Genomic DNA, 21,129 nt, shown 5'->3' with positions numbered 1-21,129 from the left:
TATTACTAATTACAGTGATTACAAGAAAATTGTGTGGTTAATAACAAATGTTCTTTTCTTTCTTCTGTACATTTTGTTTGCTCCCCCTGTACCTTAGCCACATACTCAGAAGTCTCTCTGCAGCATTGGTCTCCTCTTGAACCCTAATTTTCCTGCCCAGGGAGGATCAAGGCAAGTAACTTGCTGCCCTTCAGATTCACACCACATTTTCCACCCAGGCTTGCACACTCTGCTGCACACTCACTTTACAAGGCCATCACTGAGGAGTGATGGATCAAGGCAGGGAGATACCCCTAAATCTGAGCATCCCCTCTTGCAGGAATAATTAAAGATATGCTGAACTCAACAAAGCACAAGTCAATCACTTTCAGTATTTCAAGAAAAGCACTCCTCTTTTGTAGTCAGTTGATGAAACCTGAAATGATGGCTGCAACAACAGCTGTCAGCTTTAAAGTTCTTTTGACGTAAAATGCATTGACACCCTCTCCTGAATTTGGGAAAAAAAATAAAACTGAGGGGTGTGAAAATTTTGTCTTCACTCTCAGATGAACACAGAAACAAAAGCTTCTATTTCTTGAGCAACTGTAACTAAGGCATAAATTCCTTTTTATTTTTAAATAAGATGTATGTTTTATATTGAAGGAACAAATAATTTTACTATAACCTTTGAACGTTCCATTTTCAGAATTATTTTCTTTCTCACATGCTTCTGCTCCCCCCACCCTTCCTTTCACTTTTAACTGAAATGCAATGCTGCCAGCAGGTTCAACCACAATTTGACAGGTTTTCAGAGGCAGCTCCAACACAGGCCAGGAGCTGGTGTACAGGGTGCTGCAAGTTCTGTGTACATGAGCAGGTAGTGAGAAGTGCAGTCAAAGACATAAAGCCAGGCAGGAATACAAAAGAACCAAATAAAACCTATGATACTGAAACTCTACACATGAAAGATGGATGGATAGCTGTCAAACTCATCAGAGGAATAAAAACTGCCATGGCTTTGCAGCAAGCATTACAATTACATCTAGTGAAAAGCAATACAGGTGAAAGCAAAAGTGTTCATTTGCAGATGCTCATCTAGCATCTAGTTTTGGCTAATTTCAGCTTTTGCTAAAAGGAGACAACGTGCTTGCTGATAGCAACCTCAAGAGATGATCAAGAGGCACAGTCTACTCTCTTAATGAGTCCTTAAGAGCCACTCACATTTTATGGAAGATGCAAAGAGGTCAGAGCAGCAGAAGGATTTTAAAATTAGCATCAATACAGGCTGGGAGATGAAGGGATTGAGAGCAACCTCACAGAATAGGTACTGGTGAATGGAAAGTTGGACATGAGCTGGCACTCACAGCCCAGCAAGTCAAGCCTTTCTTGGGCTGCATCAAAAGCAGCATGGCCAGCAGGTCAGGAGAGGTGATTGTGCCCCTCTTGTGAGACTCCACTGGAGTGCTGCACCCAGCTCTGGGCTCCCAACATAAGGACATTGACATGTTGAAGAGGGTACAAAGGAAGGTGACAAAGACCATCAGACAGCTGGAGCACCTCTCCTATGAAGACAGGCTGAGAGTTGGCATTGCTCAGCCTGTAATAACTGAAGGACCTTTTGATATTTCAAGTGATCTATCAGAAAGATGGGGACAGACCTCTTAGCAGGGCCTGCTGTTACAGGACAAGGGCTGATGGTTTTAAACTAAAAGAGAGATCAGCCATACAGATTCTGGGTAAAAGCAGGACTACACTACAGCCAGAAATGAGTTTTTGGCAAAGCAATAAAAATAGAAAGATCAGAAGGTGATGGATAAGTTCTATTACCTTCCCATCTGAGCATTTTGGTGAGAGTATACAGACCACATCAAGACCTAGACACAGACCACAGGTAAGAGGTTAAGGGGAAAGAGGAGCCCTCCACACAAGTCAGTGATGACTCCCAAGTGCAGAACTTGAGCCCCAGACCCAACATCACACATTGACTCTGTACATGGGAAGTTTGCTATTTCTAACACACATCAGACAGACATTTTAAAAATTTGTTTCAAAACTATTGCGCTTCCTTAGTTTTGCATTTGCTACAGGCAAACATGTTCTTTCATACTTTATCACACTACATTCAAAACTTTTTACATAAAGCTTTGTCCTTCTGTGCTGCAACCAGAGTTTTTCTGGCTCTTTTTCTGACAAGTGATGGACTACAGGAAGTCAAAACATGAGCTCTAGCAGTGACAGGTTAGATTCAGATAACCTGCAGCCAAGTAAATGCTGAGAACAGAAAGCAAGCCCTGTCTTGACCAAGCCAAAAGGTGGGAAAGGCACAGAAAGGACACACTATGAAACTGCTGCTGGATTGAAATGAACAGGCAAAGATGCAGAATAATCTTGCTTCTAACTGTATCTGGCACACAGTAACAGATTTATTTTTCTTTTTTCCTTTCACACTTTACTTCTACCACAGGAAGACTACACACTAAACAAATTACAGGTCTGCAGCATTTAATCCTGTTCACCTTGATAAATGCATCTGAGGGTGATCTAATCTTTGTTAGTGACCATCCAAATAAAAAGTTCCTCTCCTCTCTCACACCATCTTATGGTTCTCAGCTCACAGCTGCAAACTCCCTTCCCTGATCTTAACCACAGGTTTGGGGCTCACTGACTTCATGAGCAGGTTTAAACTACTGCCTGGATGGTCAAGTAATCCAACAAAACCAAGATGTTTTCCTTACAGGTTCGTGACTGGTAGTGGCTTAGTCACTGCCAGTACTGCAAGTACCTGAACAAAGGAAGCAGATGAACCACAAAGCAAAGAGCTGGGAAGAACAAGCTTTTCATTTCAGCCACAGTGGGCTCTTTCCACAGGACTGTCTCATGGGATAACAACTGCAAAAGCACAATGTCAGCCCCTTTCCCCTTCATCCCAAAGGCCTGTGGCTCCCTAGTCTGTAGCAGCAGTACTTGTCCCAAGTGCTGATCATCCACTGGCACTCATTCCAGCAGAGGAACACCCTGCTCTGCCTCACAGGGCTGCCCCACCATAATGATGAGCCACAGCTGGAGCTTCATCTCAGCAGCACAGGGATCCACTGAACTTGTAAATCTGCTTTCAGCTTCATGGTTTGTGGTCACCAGCTATTTCAGACTTACTCTCCATGCTGTCATAATCATTTCCCAGTACCTATTTATCACTGCAAATGCTCTTTTCCCTATCAATGTTTGCTCCTACAGTACAAATACTGCTTCCAGTAATGGATCTTGGTTTTAGTAAAAGCAAGTGACAAATAGTTGTGATGAAATAACAACTTCCCTACCTTAAATCCAAACTTAATATAGACTATGTTCATTATTATTGTGGTTTGATACACAATCTAACAAAACCCAGTTGCATGTGGCAATAATAAATCCATACATATGGAATGAACCAGTCCTTGTGAAAACAGAGGTGTGCTTCAACATAGCAGAGTGGGTAAAACAGTGATAGCACAGATTCAATAGCCCCATTTCACATTAGCAATAAGTAATGCAACTGCCAAGGGCCTCATTTGACCTTAACTGTTAAGGACATAATGTCAACGTTTGTATAATCAACCTAGTGCCCTGCTCTGACAGATTAAGATAAAAGCTTAGAAGTACCTGAAATAATGAGATCTTTCTTTTTAATTACCCAGTACCTTTAGGCAGCAATTACAAATAAAAGGACTACAAAAGAAATCTAGTTGACCTCCAGTTATTTCAATACTTGAGAAAAGCACAAAAAGGGCAGGTTTGAAGCACATGACACCTGTTCATTTCCTAACATAGGTAACTTTGACATGCAGCTCTTTAAGCCCTTAATGGTCCTATGTCAGCACAACTCTTAAAAATTAAAAATTGTACTCCACCCCATAATTTTATCTATTTCTGTAAGAAGTCCTCTTCTACTAATGCAATTTTTTTTATTATACATGTCTATTTTCCAAAGACAAAAAAAGGAACTCAGCTGCTTTAAAGGCAAAGTTAGTCTTAGAAAATGTTTTCATGTGTATATATTGGCTTTTAACTGAGCATGACTTTTCCACTATAAACACAATCTTCTCTGCCCTGGCCCCAGCACAGAGGCTTGACATGTCTATTGCACCAATACTATTATTACACCATGCCACTGATCTTCCCCTACTGAATCCCAGAAACCCCATGCAGTTCCTTTTTATCTCTTAGAAGAAAATTCAGCTTGCAATGCACAAGGAGAATATTCATTTTTACTACAGGTATTCTCAATTTTAACCTCAGATGCTCCACATAAGGTTAGATAACACAACATTAATCTAACCACATTTGTTTGAATGCAAACTTACCTCTAAATATATTGATGGTGGGTTATGCTCTCCTCCAAATTTGTCTAGCAGTGCTTCTATATGTTCTTGTGTCAATTTAATCATCTGTTTGATGTTCCACACCTAGAAGAGAAAATTAAATTTTTTTTAGTCAAAGAACGCTTAGCAAATCTGTGCTAGAACAAAAAAAGTATCTCCCAATATTTAGTAAGAGAAGTCCATAATAAAAAATGTAATTATCAATAAGTGAGTGCAAAAGGCTATTCTGTTCATCTACTATCAGTAATAGTCTGCTTCTGAAATAAATAGAAGAAACTTATATTTAGTCCTAAAATTCAGGACCCATTGAATAAACAACTTCTAAGAAAGGTTCACTTTTCTTCTTCATCAATCATACTTTGTATTTTCCTTGCAAGACTTTGCAAACCAACTTCTACAGAACTAGAAAATTTAGTGGAGGAGTTTTTCTATTAAACCTTAGCAATGTATGTTACAAATACTCAGAAACCCAGACCTAGAGTTCTATTTACATGGCAATAGGATGTCTTGATTTTAAAGAGCCCTTTCTATGTCTCAACTTCTATATTCAGTCTACCCTGCAAGCTACAGACCTTGGACATGACCTAAAAAAAACCATTTACCTCCTGTGCACAGAGATGACCTACAGCACTGTAGCTGTGAAACCACTCATGTTGCTACTCATTCTTCACAACTGGACAAAGGTCATTTTAGGACTTGGATACTACTGTAGATGAACAGTATTATGAATCTGAATTTTTACCTAAAAAAGGCAGCAAAGCACAAAAGCAAACCTTTAAAGCAATAATGCTAAAGCTATGTTGATGTAAGAAGCAAGACCAAGCAAAATCAGAAATCTACAGCAGCAGATGAGGGAGGAAAAGAAGAGACTTGCTCCTTCATACATACTGTTATTCAGCCTTTTTACTTATCAGAAAAAAAAAAAAATTCTATCAAGTTTTTAGAGCCAGGATGCTCTAAAAAGCATCCCCAGAGTGCTTCTTCTAAAGACAGTTTAAAGATTCCTGATACTTTTACCAGTTTATCTTTTTTCTACTCCATGGTTTTTAATATATAATACACAGTCTCAAGATCAGGTCTCAACATACAAATTGTGACAACCTACCTCTGAAAAAAAACCCATGCAAATAATTGCACATTCTACAGTAGGCATCAACAATAAGATGCAATCCAAGATGGATCAAAACAAGTTTCAATACATAAATTGGGAAGTTCACAAACAAACAAACTCTAAAAACCCAAACTTGCACTTTGCACATCACCTTATTCATCCAGTCTATTTCTAGATATCAGTTATCTGCCAGCAATTTCCTGAAGTAAACTAATCATTGATTTGCTAAAAAAATTGATAGCCCGATTTTTTGAACAGATACCAGAACAAAGACTTTATCAAGAAGCTGCAGCTGAACAAAAATAGTTTGCAAGGAACAAGCAAACCAAACTACAAAGAGTGAGAGTGGGGGGATACCAAAAAATGTGCTACTCAAGTATTCTGTATGTAAATTCCCTTGAGGCAATGGTGGGAGTCAACTTGCAATCATTTACCAGTGAATCTAGAGAAGGTTTTCTGTATTTGGTTAGTTTTTCCCAACATGACAAGGACTAGTTGTATCCTTGGTGAAAAGAACAAGCATGAAGCAACATCTTATCAATTAACCTGCTCAATACAAGGCTTAGGATGCTGGCTCACCATATAATTGGTAACATGCTGTTAACCTGGGCTGCATGTACTGGTAATTCCTGGCAGGCAATTAGGAATTATTTCAGGATTACCTTCAGAAGTAGGTTTATTAGTACTTAAAGAAATGTCTATTATTTGGTTATTCTGGAAATTTTATGCAGCAAAGGTTTTTCTCATCTGAATGAGGAATTTGCTACATTTAACTGCCTGGCAATGAGGAAGGTAAAGAGGGAAGATTCTTCACCAACAAAGCAACACAGAATTGCAGAAGGATTTGAGGTTAAAAGGGAACTCTTGAGGTCATCTGGTCCAAACCCCTTCTCAAGCAGGATGCCCAGGATCATATCCAGATGGATTTTGAGTATCTCCAAGGATGGAGAGTCCACAGCCTCCCTAAGGCTGTGCCAGGGCTCAGACACTCTCAAAAGGGTAAAAATGTTTCCTGATGTTCAGAAGGAACTTGCTGTGTTTCATTTTGTGTCCACTGCCTCTGGTCCTGTCACCTGGCACTGCTGAAGACAGCCTGGCTCCATTTTCCACTTGCCCTTCACATCTGCAGCTCTTCACTGGAGAGTCCAGCCAGCACAGCTCTCCCCTCCAGCTGAGCCATGTTTATCTTGTACTGGGGAACCCTGAACTGGACACAGCACTTCAGCTGAGGCTCACCAGTGCCAACAAGAATGAACCCCTGCCACATGAGTTTCCAAATACTTTTTTTTGGTATCAACAATGAGTAACTTCCCTGCTCATGTTATTTTCTATTTTGTGCCCATAATGAGAACCTTGCTTCTCTCTTCTCTGACAATACAGGTACCAAATAACAAATATAACACCATCAGCAATATGAGCAATGGAAGCACGTTATTTTGGAAATGTTGGCAAGAGAATCAAATAGCCTTCAACAAAGGTAATATCATGACAAGTGGAACCTGACTAATTTAGGCTGCCTAGCAAAACTGTGGGTGCCCCATCCCTGACAATATTTGAAGCCAGGCTGGACAGGGCTTTGAGCAATCTGGTCTAGGGAAGGTTCCCTGTCCATGACAAGGCAGTTGAAGTAAAATGATCTTTAAGGTTCCTTCCAATCCTAACCATTCTATGCTTAATGAAACAAAATTTAAACTTGCTGCCAGCTGCTGGCCTACAATACAAATAACTTCACCTGAGGAAGCTGAAATTACAGTCTAATGGAAGACAAAATTTCTCAGAGGAATCGAAAACCTTGCCCTGAATTACCTAATACATATACATATATCTGTGCAGTAAACCCAGAGCCTTTCCACAAATGAACCTTACAGGCAAACTTAATATGGATTTCTATAATCTTTGAAAGGCTCCTCATACAGTTAAAAGTACACTGAAGGCAGAAGGAAATTTATCCAAGTCAGCCATAGCAATAAATAATTACTGGTTGCTCATAGAAATGGAAAAGCTATTTTGTGTGCCATATTCATCAAGTCTTCTGACAAGATGAGAACTTTGACAAATCTAGTATTGACTAGCATATTCTAGCCCAAGAACACATATTCTAGCAGAAGAACACATATGCCATAACAAATTTCCAAGCTTCACAATTTCCTTCTGAGTGGCAGAGCTTGTTCCTACACCACAAAATAAACCCAAGTTTTTAACAATTAAAGTAATCCCTTTATCCACTCTTCATTCACACCTTTTTAGATGTAAAAGAAAACTGTCTCAAAGTTATTAAGAAAGAACAGATCTATTTTTCCTTATTCTTATGAGCACTCTACTATATTTATGAAACACACACCTGTAGGAAACCATAAAACCACAATTGTCTAGTATCTTACAAAAATACAAAAACTGATGCCAGTCTCAGAGACAGTTTCTGGAAATCTTAATGCATTTTAAAGTAAACCTGCAGTGCATCCAGTACTGCCCACATGCAAGTCTGGTCCTATTCCACAGGAAACAGAATTGGGATTTGAGAAACTGTTTAAACTGGAGTTCCACGAAAATGTAATGAATCCTTTACAGCTTGGATAACCACATCATTTTTCCAAAAAAAGCATCAAATGAATGTTTCTGGCCTATCTTGTAGCATTAGGTTAAGGTTATTCTCTATCACAAGAGATTAGATTTGATTCTCCTTTTAGTGCTGCTGACACAAGGAAGCTGACGCAGGCTAACACAGACACAGGCAGCCAGACAACTGGAAATATTCCAGATATACTGGAATATATCAACTTGAATCTGCCTATTGTGGATAATTGTGCATTAATTTTGCAAATAAGCACTCCCTTACAATGCAATAAAGACGATGACCTATTTCAAGCCAGAGGCAAGGCAGACACAGTAGGAGCTTGAATCCATTCTGTTGAGGAAGGCTGTGGCTGCAGAGACCATGGAATGTGCTGAGTTGGAAGGTACCCACAAGGACCATCGAGTCCAACTCCCAGCCCTGCATAGGATCATCCCCAGGAGTCTGTTCCAGTGGCTCCCAGGGAACTGATCAGAGCACCAAGCCTGAGAAACCTCAAGAAGCCTTTAGACAATAATCTCAGGTACACGCAAGGTTAAGACACAAAGTTATTTTTGCATCCCTTGCTGCTTGTCAAAATGTGCAGTGCCTGAGACATCACAAAGCAAACATATCTTTCTTACTTTCTGCACCTGGCACCACTAGTCAAATCTTGCAGTGCATCCCAACTCTAAGCTCTATGATTCATACTTGGTAGAAGATACTGAAAGTTCAAATCTATTCTGTAAGAAAAGAAAAACTGTATTATTTGTCCAGGAACAGTATATCCTGCATTTGGATTATCACACTTAGTGATGACAGAGAATACTCTAATAGAATTAACAATGTAATTAAAGAATAAACCAATGAAAAAATTAAGCATTTCATTTGGAAAACTGCTTCATAAAGAGGACAAAATCATCAATACCTATCTAATACTATTCAAATCAGTCCTTTAGGGCTTCTCTCTTACACGACCAATTCGATTGTTTGGTCCCCTGAGCAAGGATCCACTTTGTCAGAAAACACCTAATGCTGCCATGTATGAGACTGTCCTTAGATGGACTAACATACTAACTAACCTAAAAGTGAGATGCTTGGGTGAAAGATAGGCAAGAGAACACAGGAATGGGGTTAATACCAGAGAAGCCCACCAAGCCATTTGCATGCCAAGATGCAGAATACGTACATTTGAGTTTCTATGCTGGCAATCACTATTGTCTCTTTCTTGCACTTTGGTACCTCCTTCAGGCTCTTTCCCACCTCACTCATCTCAGTCCCAGTCCTCTTCTTAGCTCTTACTAAGTTTGTTTCTCATTTTCTGCAGGAACAAGCACACGTGGGATGGGGAGTCCTTTCATTCTTCCAATACTTCAGGCTATAGCTCCTCTCCATTTCTCTGTGGAAGCTTCTCACAAGTTGTGCATCCACTGTGTTAATTCTCCCACTTTTCCTACTCTCCTGGCTCTTCATGCTTATCACATTTTCAACAGTGCAATTAAGGTTTTTATTAAACAAGTGTGACAAACACCAACAGCTGAAAAACCTCACCAGATTGAAAACCAGCTTGCAATGGTTTTCACATGAGAGTTTACACAAGTGACATGAAGGTCAACATCAAGCTTGCCTTTCCTAGCTCATATTTTCCAACTTTTCATTAATCTCAATGAATCATTTTTATTTATAGGTCCTTTAAAATGCCTGAGATGGCCACCAATGGAACACTGTCAAAGCCTGTATGCAGGTAGTTCAAAATGAGTCAGTAAAATTTACAGCCACAGACCAGTAAATGAGTTACAGACAACAAGATCTACAGAAGTACCTGTAACCAAGAGAAAAAGGATCTGTTATCTCTTTTTCCACAAAAGCATATGAATGTACCTTTCTAGACTCAGGACAAATAGCCTAAGGGAAGATGCACAAGACTACACTTAGGAAGGAAAATCCTCAAGAAGAGGTACAACATTTTCAGTACCATCCTGTCTGACAACCAGGATCATAACCAGGTCAATTAATACTGTAATGTGATCAGTGAGCATCTGCTGTAAGCACAGCAGTTAATTAAATATTAAAAAGGCTTCAAGATCAAAATCTATTTTCTGTTTTACAGGTAACAATCTTTATGAAGCAAATACTAACTTGCAGCTGGAACCTGCAATGCTAGTTACATCTGACACTGCTCCTGTTGAACAAAACCACATCACCAAATACTCAACAACTTCCACCCCTCTCCAAAAAACTAGGAAACATCTAAGTTAACACTCAAGTATGAAAGTGCCATCTTCAAAGAGTTCACAGTAGAAACTACCTCTTCTTTCTTTGCAAATGATCAGTTGCAACTGAGAGTAATCTATGTCATTTACTTTCATTAATTCTAAACACAAACTCAATTGATCATTCTGCTCTTTACCATTAAAGCCAAATAAACAGCCTTTCAGTCTGACAGGCCTTTGCCCCTCAAGTTGCCTCCTCTTCAACAAAGGAATTCAGACTTCAAATGCTCTTTACATCTTGCAAGCATTTAAAAATACATTTTAAAATAAATTCAAAAATTGTAAAGGATAAAGCTCAGTGAGGTCTATCCTTGTAACACAACCAAGCAGTTTCTCTGTCAGAATGAAGCCACCAAGAGCCTTAGGCACTGACTGCTTTGCAGCTCACACCAGACAAGATCCTGGGTGCAATTATCATATTGTCCTTGGCTATTTACCTCTGCTCTCTTCCTTATTCTTCTACCATAACACAAACCTTTGGCTGAACCCTTTCAGCATGCTAAACAAGTGAAAAATTCCTCTCTTGGTCAAGGTTAGCCTTCTGCCAGTCTCCTGTTCTTAAAACAGCTTGGCAAAGGACACGGTGATCATCTCAGCTGGTGAAAAAGCCACCTCTCCTCTCTATAGCTCAGTTAGATGGATTCAGGCTGCCATAAAGCAGCAGCCTTCCCATTTAGGTTTCAATTCTCTTTCATTCTCCCACTTTTCCCATCACCTGCCATCTTTGCTGCTTGCTGCTAAGTAGAATTTGCCTCCAAGCACTATAAAAAGGAAAGTTAACAAATGTTCTCTACCACAGTAGAACAGCAGTGTGTGGAAAAATAAGAGCTGCCTGTATCCCTCATTTAAATCATTAACCAGTTGCACAGCTAAATCTTTAATTCCATATATTTCATGGCTTTTGTGTTGCAGTACTACTAGTCCCTCTTATTCACTTTGATACTAACTCAGCAGTCACGAGGATCACGCACAGACTGAGTTTGGGAACAATTCACTGAATTTACATTCATGAATTCAACAACTTCTCCCTAGACTGTAACAGGTTTAAAAAAAATAAAATTAAAAAAAAAAAAAAAGAGGAAATAAACTATCTAGATTTTCTAACTAATTTAAGAAGGCAATTTGTTTTAGCCAGGTAAGTACCTCAGAATCTCAGTAACACTAAATCCATGCATTGGTGACATTTAAGAAAGATTATCATGAAGACACCAGACTATTTCTCTGCACACCTTCAGCTGAAAAGTCACATTTGTGATGGAAAGCAAGCAGCCAGCCAGCTAATTACAATAATTGCCTATAAGGAGCAAATGCTCATCCAGTAGAGCTCTTACACAGCTTGGGTCACATTAATTAAAATGACAAAATAAATAAACTCAGTTTCAGCTGAACTACAGAACTTAATTCTTCTCTCTCCTTGCCAGTGTACACAATTAATTACACTATGCAGAACAGATAAACAGGACCTATATAAAACTTCATATTATTAATCTATAAAATAATTTGTTATAAACTTTGCAATATTCCACCACTAAACTGTTACTACATAGTGACTACTGTGCATGGTCTCCCACCAACTGATTAGAAAATGTACAAGACAGCTGGATTTGTTGGTAAAGTACAAATATACTCTGCTTGTTTAGAAATATCTGTGATCCAATAAAGAAACTAAGGTGTTCTATTTTTATCACAAACAGATCTCAAAAGCTGAAATGTACTTGCTTTTTTCTTTTTAAAACACAAGTTATGTGCTCCTAATCAAAGGAAACAGTCAAATAGGAACTGCTACAGAAACCACATTCTCCTAAACATCATTCTATGTTCTACTCAGCAATCCCAGTACCACCTCAGAAAATGAAACAGTTTAAAAGGCAGATTTGGCCTCTTGCCACCCATTGTAGAACTAGGAGAGTTTAAAAAAAAATACACTAACTACTTAAGCTAGAAGCTGGAAAAAGTTACATTAATTTTCAATGATTTACACAGGCTTAAAAATGTCAAAAGAGACAGTACAAACTGTATTCTAGCAAAATTATAGAATGCTTAAAGAAATCTTGCCTGAAAGTTACCTCAGATGATACTGAAGACTCACATTTAAATCCACATTACTTAAACCTATTATAGAGCATATTTGACCTATTAAGTTTAATGAATAAATTTTCAAAACCAGACCAAAGATTGAGACACCAACATACAACCACCCAGTTCCAAACATCTAGATAACTACCAACTTCTTGGTCATAATGATGTATTTTATTTGAGGATGATTTTATAGTGCTTTTCAAACATCATTAGTGAATAACTTGTACTAGAGAGAAAAAAACTATACTGACGCTATTCTGATTCCAGAAATATCTACCCTCAAAACAAACCCTTTATCTGGGATAAAGGGGAGGAAAAAAAATTTAGTTAGGGTGTCTGGCTTCAAGAGTCAGAAAACGTGTCTTGAACACAATGTAACTGTGGAGTGTATTTATTACTTACCAGGACATTTAACAATGAGTTTCCTAATAATGATACTGTTTAAGAGGCCTCACTGTGTAACAGACCAAGACAGTAGAGCTGGTATCCCCTTTTCTAGTGTCAAAAACAATTCCCAACCACTTAGTTATGCAACACATTTTTAAACTAAGTTCAATTGTTCATTAATAGCCTTTTCTGCTTGTCTCCCAGAAGAAAGATACTAAACAAAATTGGTATGTTTCATGTAGAAATTGAATTGCTCCTTCACGCTAAGCTTTGTGCAGGTATACTGGGAGAACCCACAAAAATATTTCATTCCATCAGAACCTTAGAAAAATAAAAGTGCCTTTCAGTGCTCAAACACATTCATATGATTTCCTGAATTTAATACAGATAGTGTGGAAAATTCATTTGATACTGGGCACTATATCTGGAACTGCACAACAAGCTCCATCTTGAAGAGAGGTTCTGTTTTCTGATACTGAATGTTCATGTTGTTTAGGGAGCATCACAGTGGGATTATAACTGGCAGCACTACTATCTCAAAACTTCTGCCTGAACTGGCAGCAACATTAGTCAAAGAGAAGAGTTGCAAATCTGTCTGTAACAGAATAAAGACAGACACTGTTGCTGCTCCTCTCAAATGCTAAAAAGGTGCAACAAACCAAACACTTGCAACAAGTGGCTTAAGCACTGGCCACAGGAGGGAGAATCAGTTGAATGAATACATATTTCAAAATTTTGGAAAGAAGCTGTACACAGGAGGGAGGATTAGGATTCCACTGTACTCCCCAAAAGCTCAAGAGCAACTGGAATAAAAAAGCTGAAGCAAAGGAACACGTATATTGCATGCTGACTTCTGTATCCTGCACTAGCTGTGAAAAAGTAGCTGTGTTCACACACAGATGTGTGAACGGCTGAAAATGATGAAAAGCATCTCACACCTCACAAAACGAAATGACTGCACCCAGAACTCTCCCGTGGCCAGGCTGTTGGAAATGCACACAAGAAGCTCAGACACCTTCACATCCCTGGCACAGCTGTGGCATGCAATCCCATTTCTGTAAAAGGCAGGCTCGGAAGGGCTCCAGAGAGAGCAAGAACATTGTTACAGCCTGGCTGGGGAAGCTCAGGACCATAAAGTCAAAGATGTCAGCACCCAAACCTGGCAATTTCAGCTAAGGAAGTCTCATCTGGGCACAACTTGTCACTCAAATATGAAAAATAAGGCTCTAATGGAGTTTTATGGGACAAAGATTATTTATAATAACCAAATAGAAAAGGGGGGACACACACACCACACCGCCATTACTCCCCCTAAAAACATTCCTTTAGTGTCTGACTTCACGAGCACCTTGGAAATCACTGGGTGCTCCTCATGTTGAGGAGATTCCACTCAGCTAAGGATTGCAGAAAACAAATCCAGCAAAAGCAATGCTGATTTTCTTTAGCACCAGTGAGTGGAGTCAGTTCAGGACAGGACCTACCAAGTGGGCACAAGGGAGTAGATCTGGCTGAGAGGAGTGACACAGGCACAGCAAAGGGCAAAACCTCCAGCTCTGGGTGTCAGAGCACCATTGGATTGACTTGGCTCAAACTACAATTATGACAGGGCATTTCTGATACATTGTGCATTTCATCACCTTTCAGAAACCACTGGTTCAAACTGAAAATAAAATTTACACTTGGCTAAAACTGTGCTTGAAAAAAACACCTCTCCATTAAACCCGAAACACCTTCCTTGGAAGGCTGGACTGGAAGAGAATTAGCAATTCCACAAACATCAAAACCTTCTTTTGTTTCCTTTGTACAAATAAAATTAAATTTCTTTCTAAATCAAATTCCCTCCAGATATTTCATGCATTCAAATTTTTGACAGATCCAACAATCAATTAAACTGAACTACAGATTTGTTACCAAATGGAATATTGCAGCCTTAAGAAAACTTTGGAATTATCAGTTTATGCTAAAAGACAGCTGCAATTGAAAGATACCTGCATTAAAAAAAACCCCAACCAAACAAAAAACACAGCCAAAACCCAAAATGCATTTGGTCTACAGTATTTTTAACTTTCTGCAACAAAAGAGTTGCCATTCCTGGCTAAACAAGTGTCAAAAAGGGTATTATTAGAACAGCTTTAAAAATAAGGTGTCTTTGAGTTTAAGGACTACAACAAAATACAAATGGGAATTCAGAAACAAGAATGTAAGTCAGGGGGAAAAAAATAAAAAAATCAGTACTAAACATTCTGTTCCCAACCAGTTTGTGGATATCTACAGAGATAAGAAACAAGTCTCTCAAGACATCACAACTTTCCAGAGGGTGCCACCACTCTATTAAGAAGCAAGTTTTGTGTAATCAAGCAAGCTGCCACAGGACAGAGCTGGTAATCCTATTCACTTTTGGGAAAAACATCATAAGAAGAAATCTCTGCTTTCCCCACTAAACCTAAGTACTTCAAGGTTGTGTTCTAATGGTTGATCTACCTTGCCAGAAATAAATCATAAAAACCCTAAAAAAAAAAGGAAAGGGAAAAAAAAAGATGAGATGTTACCAAAGTCTTAGTCTTTTTTTTAAACCTGGATCAACTTTCCCCCATCATTCCTGACACAGGTTTGCCTGTTGAGGTGATAGTCTATTAATGAACAGCTTATAAATAAATTCAGAAAGTCTATTTTCATGCTTCACTATTCCTAGCCATGAAGAAAAACATCTCATAGTAACATGGAACCATCTCTTCTGCTACCACTTCAACTCACTACTTCTGGCACAAGCCTGGCAAACAAGCTTTTTGCATTCTTCTTTGCATCAGATTTGACAATTTCCATTTCTTTTTCCAACAACTCCAAGTTTTACTGAGTCTTTCTTCAAAGCTCTGACATTCCAGACTTTACATCACTGCTAGTATTCTGCTCTAGACTTCTCTCAGCCAAACCATGCCTTTCTGGAAGCTGTGACCCAAAGTTCCATGCTATGTAAAAGAAACATTTCATTTATCTTTTGAGATATACTACAGCAGAATATTAGCTACAAGGTGCTTCCCATCAATCTCTGCTTTAACTTGTCCTCACAGTTAAACAGGATGCCACTCACACACTATGAAGTTAGCTCAATAACTGAATACAAATGCAAGGAAACGTAATTGAGATTCAACACAAAATGTATTCCCAAAACTACAAAAGCAATGAAGTAAAAAACCACTCATAAGGTTTCAAGTTTCCAAATAAGTTAATAGTAAACTCTTTAGAGAAATAGACACTCTAAAGGAAAGTTGTTTGAATACCCAGCACCATAGGTTCCCTAAATATTACTGCAATGAAATCAACCCCACTTTTACTTCATGCACCTACATTATCATCACTTACTTCATGTTTTAAGTTAGAGGTGCCTTTTCATTCTATCTTTTCACCCATTCTCCATTTTACTCTAAAATCTGTTTCACAGGATTATGGTTTCTAAATTTATAAATAATATTCATGCAGGATAAACTCCAGCACTGCTGCCTAGAAAACAACCACCTAGCAGCTCAGGCCCTCACTTCACAGCCTTCAAAGTAATTTCTGTCTCACAAAGAGCAGTTTAGGGCACAAAGCTCTGAGTACAGAAAATCCCATTTGAATTATTTAATATTGGTGTAAATAATCTCTAGCAACAAGAGCAGAACCTTTCCTCCCAGCTGTCACACACTCCTTACTATATCAACAACCCTGTAATGTTCTGAAAACCTTCCATCCAAACAATCCCTTGTCCTGAGAATTCCTGCTGGGGAATAAGCCAACCTCTGCTGCCAGCTCGCATCCGAGGCCTCCCAGCACCAGCAACCAAAACAGGGAGAGCAAGAGGAACAAATCTCTTCTAAATGCACTTGCCCCTACTCTTTCCAAATCCTTCTGTCTGCAAGAAGTAGCTATTTCCTGTATCTTTTCCATGACTTACCCACCCTTACCAACTCTGAATTTTAATACAGGTGAAAACAGATTTAGCAATTATACTATTTATTCAAAGAGTTATAATACTCATTTTTAGAAGATTTTTAGTAACAGCACTTCAGCTACCAAAGCAACTTCTAAAGACATAAATTCATTATTCAATTAGGAACTGCTCATGAGTTGAACAATATAGTTTAAAATTGTTCTTCAAAGCCCCAGCCCTTGAGAATTCATAAGGGACAGTGATGTAGCTGTAACCAATACAGAGCACTTGGTTACAATTACCATACAGAACATCTTGTTTACCAGAGGGTTCTAACACACAAGCAAGTGTGTGTAAGACAGCAGTAATTATGTCAAGATAGACACAACAGGCACTATCACCAGTCCTATATTAAAAACTTTTCCTGCCTTCTCTCAATGGACTTCTCTCAGGCAACTCTGACTCCTTTTCTCAGATAGGCAGCTTCACACAGCACTGACTCCTTCTCTCCTCTCTGCAAGTTTCCTTCTTTCTTTCTGCATGACTGTCTAAACCCCAGCCTGTCCCTTACCCAGCCCTGTCTGTCCCTCACACAGCATTTCTTCCCTCATCTGTCCCTTACCTCCTCACAGCACAGCCAACAGACTCCATCCCAAACTGCAGCACGCTCTGGTTCCCCAATTCCAATTGCAACTTGTGTACAGCTACTCCACACTTTGATAACACTCACCTTTACTGGGCAGGCAAGGCTGTTTCTACTCTTTGGTAATCAGTACAGCTGCAATTCATTGGGAAAGATTGCCTTCTGCACTATGCTTACAACCTATCTTCCCACATAAGATGACTTCAACATCTGTCAGAAATTCTTCTTGTCTGCTCCCCTTTTAAAAGCAGAAACTGAGTGCAGGACTGAAGGTTTGCCTTTTGGAAATCAGGACTGTATTTCCCTAAAGACTCCAGGAACTGAAAACTTTTCAGGTATTGCCTTAAATAAGTAAGGTCATGCTCCTTGACAGGCTTCCACAGCAAGGTTACTTTTAAAGCCTAGATTTACTTTGTCATCAACCAATGAAACAAAACATTAGAACATGTACTTACATTACAGCCATGAGTCAATTACAAGCACTTCAGTATTTTTCTGACTTATGTCACTTTGAACTTGCACTACACTTTAGGTTGCTTGTTTTAGTATTTAGGATAGCTTCCATTTTAACTGTGTCAGCAAATTTTTGGGCTTGAACTTCATTAAGGTGCATGTTTAGGTGAAGTAATAAGTGTACTTATACAGTAAACAAAACTTAATTACCTACAACTTGAGGAAGAACAAGTTAACTACAGAACAAAACCACATCAGAAAACAAAAACTCTACAACCAGCTCTGCCTTGAGACCCATGTGTTTCAGTATTTCCAGTGTAGGAGTTTGCTTTTAAATAATACAGGATTATCCCCCACACACTTCCTACATACTTGCACCCATACCAACAACCTATCAACCTTTATGCTCAGCAGGTGTTCCACATGCTGGACCACTTTTCTCTCTGCCTCATCCAGGGAAGATATTCAGGATGGAAACAGAAACAGCCATACTATGCAATTTACCATTTGGAATCAAATCTAATTACTGGCACAGTCTAAAACATTTTTGAAGTTCAAGTGACTTAGAGCAGTTTCACAAACACCCCCTTCAGTATGAAAATGGTCTTTTAAAAATTTTCTTGCCTCTTGCCACTGCTTTTCCCTTTCTTCTCTTCTATACTTCAGTTTAAGCAGCTCAGCTGTATTTTTTGTTCCAAGGGCCACAATATAAACCAGTTACTGGATTAATTCCATAGATTTTTTTTTTAATGACAGAAATAATTGAGAAATTCAGATACTTTTAAACCTCACTTTGCTACTAAAAGTGCATGTTTGTAAAACCCCACTCTTCAGGTGTTTGGGTTTCTCAACCAGCAGAGAGTTTCTCCTTACTCAGGAAAGTTCAGACTGGACTGGCATTACTCAAGGTGTTTAATCACCATGCTGGGTAGGTGTAAAATAGATGTGTTCTGCTGAGTTTTGCCTACCTTCAGCAAGTAAGTAAGTCTGGAACTCCATAAAACGAGGGAATCAACCTCACAACTTGCAAATATCCACCCTTTCCCTACTTCTCCTTTCTGGCCATCTACCCAGCATGAGCTCTAGCACTCCTCAAACTTCCCAACTCACTAATTCCACTATAATCCAGTATGCTATTAGTAAATAAAATGGATACAACCCCAGCGTTTGGGGAGTCCGGAATCCAAGTGGACCCCTCTGATAGCAGCTGGTCCCATCCAGCTCATTTTCCCTGCTGGAGGCAGGAGAGGAGGGATTCCCAGGTGGGCTGGGCTGCTCAGAGATGAGAGAGGAAAACAGCAGAGCTCCTGGCATGTGTATTTACCTGCAGAGCAGCCTCGGGGCACGGCCCGGGCAGGCTGGGCTGCCCTGGATGCCCACAGCGCCCGAACCTGCCAAGCGCCTGCTGTTTAATGCCCCCACCGAAAACATCTCGGAGGCATTCGCAACTCTTCAGCCCCAGCAAAACAGGTAGTACCGCTGGCTCCCCGTGGGATTGGGAAGTTAAGTAATAAGCCCCAAAAAACACAGGAAGTATGTAAGAAAGACACCAAGCAAGGCCTGACATCCCCGCTGCCTCCACGGTGCTCTGGCCGTTAACATTTCCTAAGACGCTTTGTGCAAAAAACGACCACAAAAGGCACGAACCGAACCCAACCTTGGGTTTAAAATGCGTTTCGAGTGTTTCCAACCCATCGGGGGAAACCGATGGCACAGCCGCACACAGCACCGTGGCCGGGCACGGCGGCCGCAGAGGCACCGAGCTGCGCTCCGCCGCAGCCGGGCCGGACCGGCACCGGCACCGGCACCGACCGGGACCCGCGCCCTGCCCGCCGCGGCCGCGCTGCCTCCCCCGCCGGCACGGCCGGGCCCGCGCCCCGGGGCCGTGCGGCCGCCGCCTGCCCTCACCTCCTCCGGGATGGCCGGGTCCCCGCTGCCGGCCCCCGCGTAGGCGGCGCCGAGCGCGGCCGGCTCGGGCTCCATGTCCCCGTTGAAGAGCGAGGCCCCCTCGGCGCTGCCGCCGCTGCTCAGCGCCGCCATCTTGGGCCGGAGCGCCGGGGCGAGGGCGGGGCCGGGGGCGGCCGCGTCCCCGCCACCGGGGCGGCCCCAGCCGCGACCCGTAGCGCGAGGGGCGGGCGGCGAGCGCGGTCCCGGCCCCGCTCCCAGCGCCGCCGCCGCCGCGTCACGGCCGGCCTCGTGACGTCACGAAGAATCGCGGCGGCCACGGCGCATGGGCTCGCCTGACGTCATCGGGGAGCACCGTGACGTCACGGCGCGACAGCCCCGTCGCCCTGGGAACTCGGACGTGGGCTCTGGCCGCGCCCCCTCACGCGGCCCCGCCCCCCGCCGCCGCAGCGCCCCCTGGCGGCGCGGGCGGCAATGGCGGCGCCGCCCTGGCGGGGCCGGGCCCGAGGAGCGCCGCGCACAGCCGCTGTTCACCGGGGTAACACCACTGCCGGGGACCGCGGGTCCGTCCCGGCGGCGGGGAAAGCCGGGCAGCCGGCGGAACTCAAGCGAGGAACGAGGGACATCGGGCATCCCTTAGCAAACAGCAGCACTGCGGCTGGGGGGTCAATCCTCACACCCGCGAGCCGTGCGCCTCCAACACCCCCGTGTTAACTGAGGTAACCTGAGGGCTGGGATCGATCAAACATCCGTGTTTCCTGCACTGACAGCACTCCAGGCCCTGGCTGCCCACGCTGCTGCTGTGTTTACACACAATTCTCCAAGCAGACATCGGGATCCCTTCCCATCCTCGGGAACAGCCCTGCTGTCCCCACAGCGGCCGTGTGCCCCCCTCCGAAATAAAACCTTGTCCTGTGCCTAATCCCTGTATGCCACCCACTGAAATGCTGCTCACACACATAAAACACCTGCTTTCTTGCTGAAAAGGTCTCTAGTGTAAATTAAAAAAAAAAAAATGGCAGCGGTATGGGAGTGCATTGCAAAGAAAAGCTGATGGGCCAAAACAGCAGCAGGAATTCAGAGAAAAGCTGTTCTAACACATATTTTGTGGTAGCCAGCTAAATAAAATACACTTGCAAGTGCAAGATTCTTATCTCTGTTTCACTTCAATTGTGAACATGTAACCACACAAGCTCAATGTAATAATGCTGGTGGGAGAATTGAGGTTTATATTTCACCTTTCACACTGTGGGCCATTGCTGTAGAAAAGCATTTCAAACGCAGTTCAATACTGGCAGTGTTAAAATGCAACTGCAATTTAATATTTCAGTGGATTTTAATTGACTTTTTTACAGGCTAAGAAAGGAGCCTGGAGTTCCCTGTGGCTGAAGCCCTGCAGTACAGTCAACAGAAAAGCTACACAAGTACATAAAATTCAAATGTACAGGCTAAGCAGTTGGCCAAGTTTAGAAGTTTCTCTCAA

The 21,129-nt window shown here is 41.4% G+C and overlaps 1 protein-coding gene across 1 annotated transcript in view; it reads right to left on the bottom strand.

The window, feature by feature from the left end:
- Positions 1 to 20,042, bottom strand: part of BRAF (B-Raf proto-oncogene, serine/threonine kinase) — an 80,905-nt gene extending 60,863 nt beyond the window's left edge. The window contains exons 1-2 of the mRNA XM_079304773.1: positions 19,650 to 20,042; positions 4,320 to 4,421 (exon numbers count right to left, since the gene is read on the bottom strand). Coding sequence (XP_079160899.1) covers positions 4,320 to 4,421; positions 19,650 to 19,781 — 234 coding nt within the window. The 5' untranslated portion in view covers positions 19,782 to 20,042. The remainder of the gene's footprint in view (positions 1 to 4,319; positions 4,422 to 19,649) is intronic.
- Between the last annotated feature and the right edge of the window lie 1,087 nt (positions 20,043 to 21,129).

The sequence above is a fragment of the Erithacus rubecula genome (assembly GCF_903797595.1).
Source record: "Erithacus rubecula genome assembly, chromosome: 4".
In the NCBI taxonomy this organism is placed as follows: Eukaryota; Metazoa; Chordata; class Aves; order Passeriformes; family Muscicapidae; genus Erithacus; species Erithacus rubecula.
The sequence above is the reverse complement of the archived record's forward strand: the minus strand, read 5'-3'. Positions and strand labels throughout refer to the sequence as shown.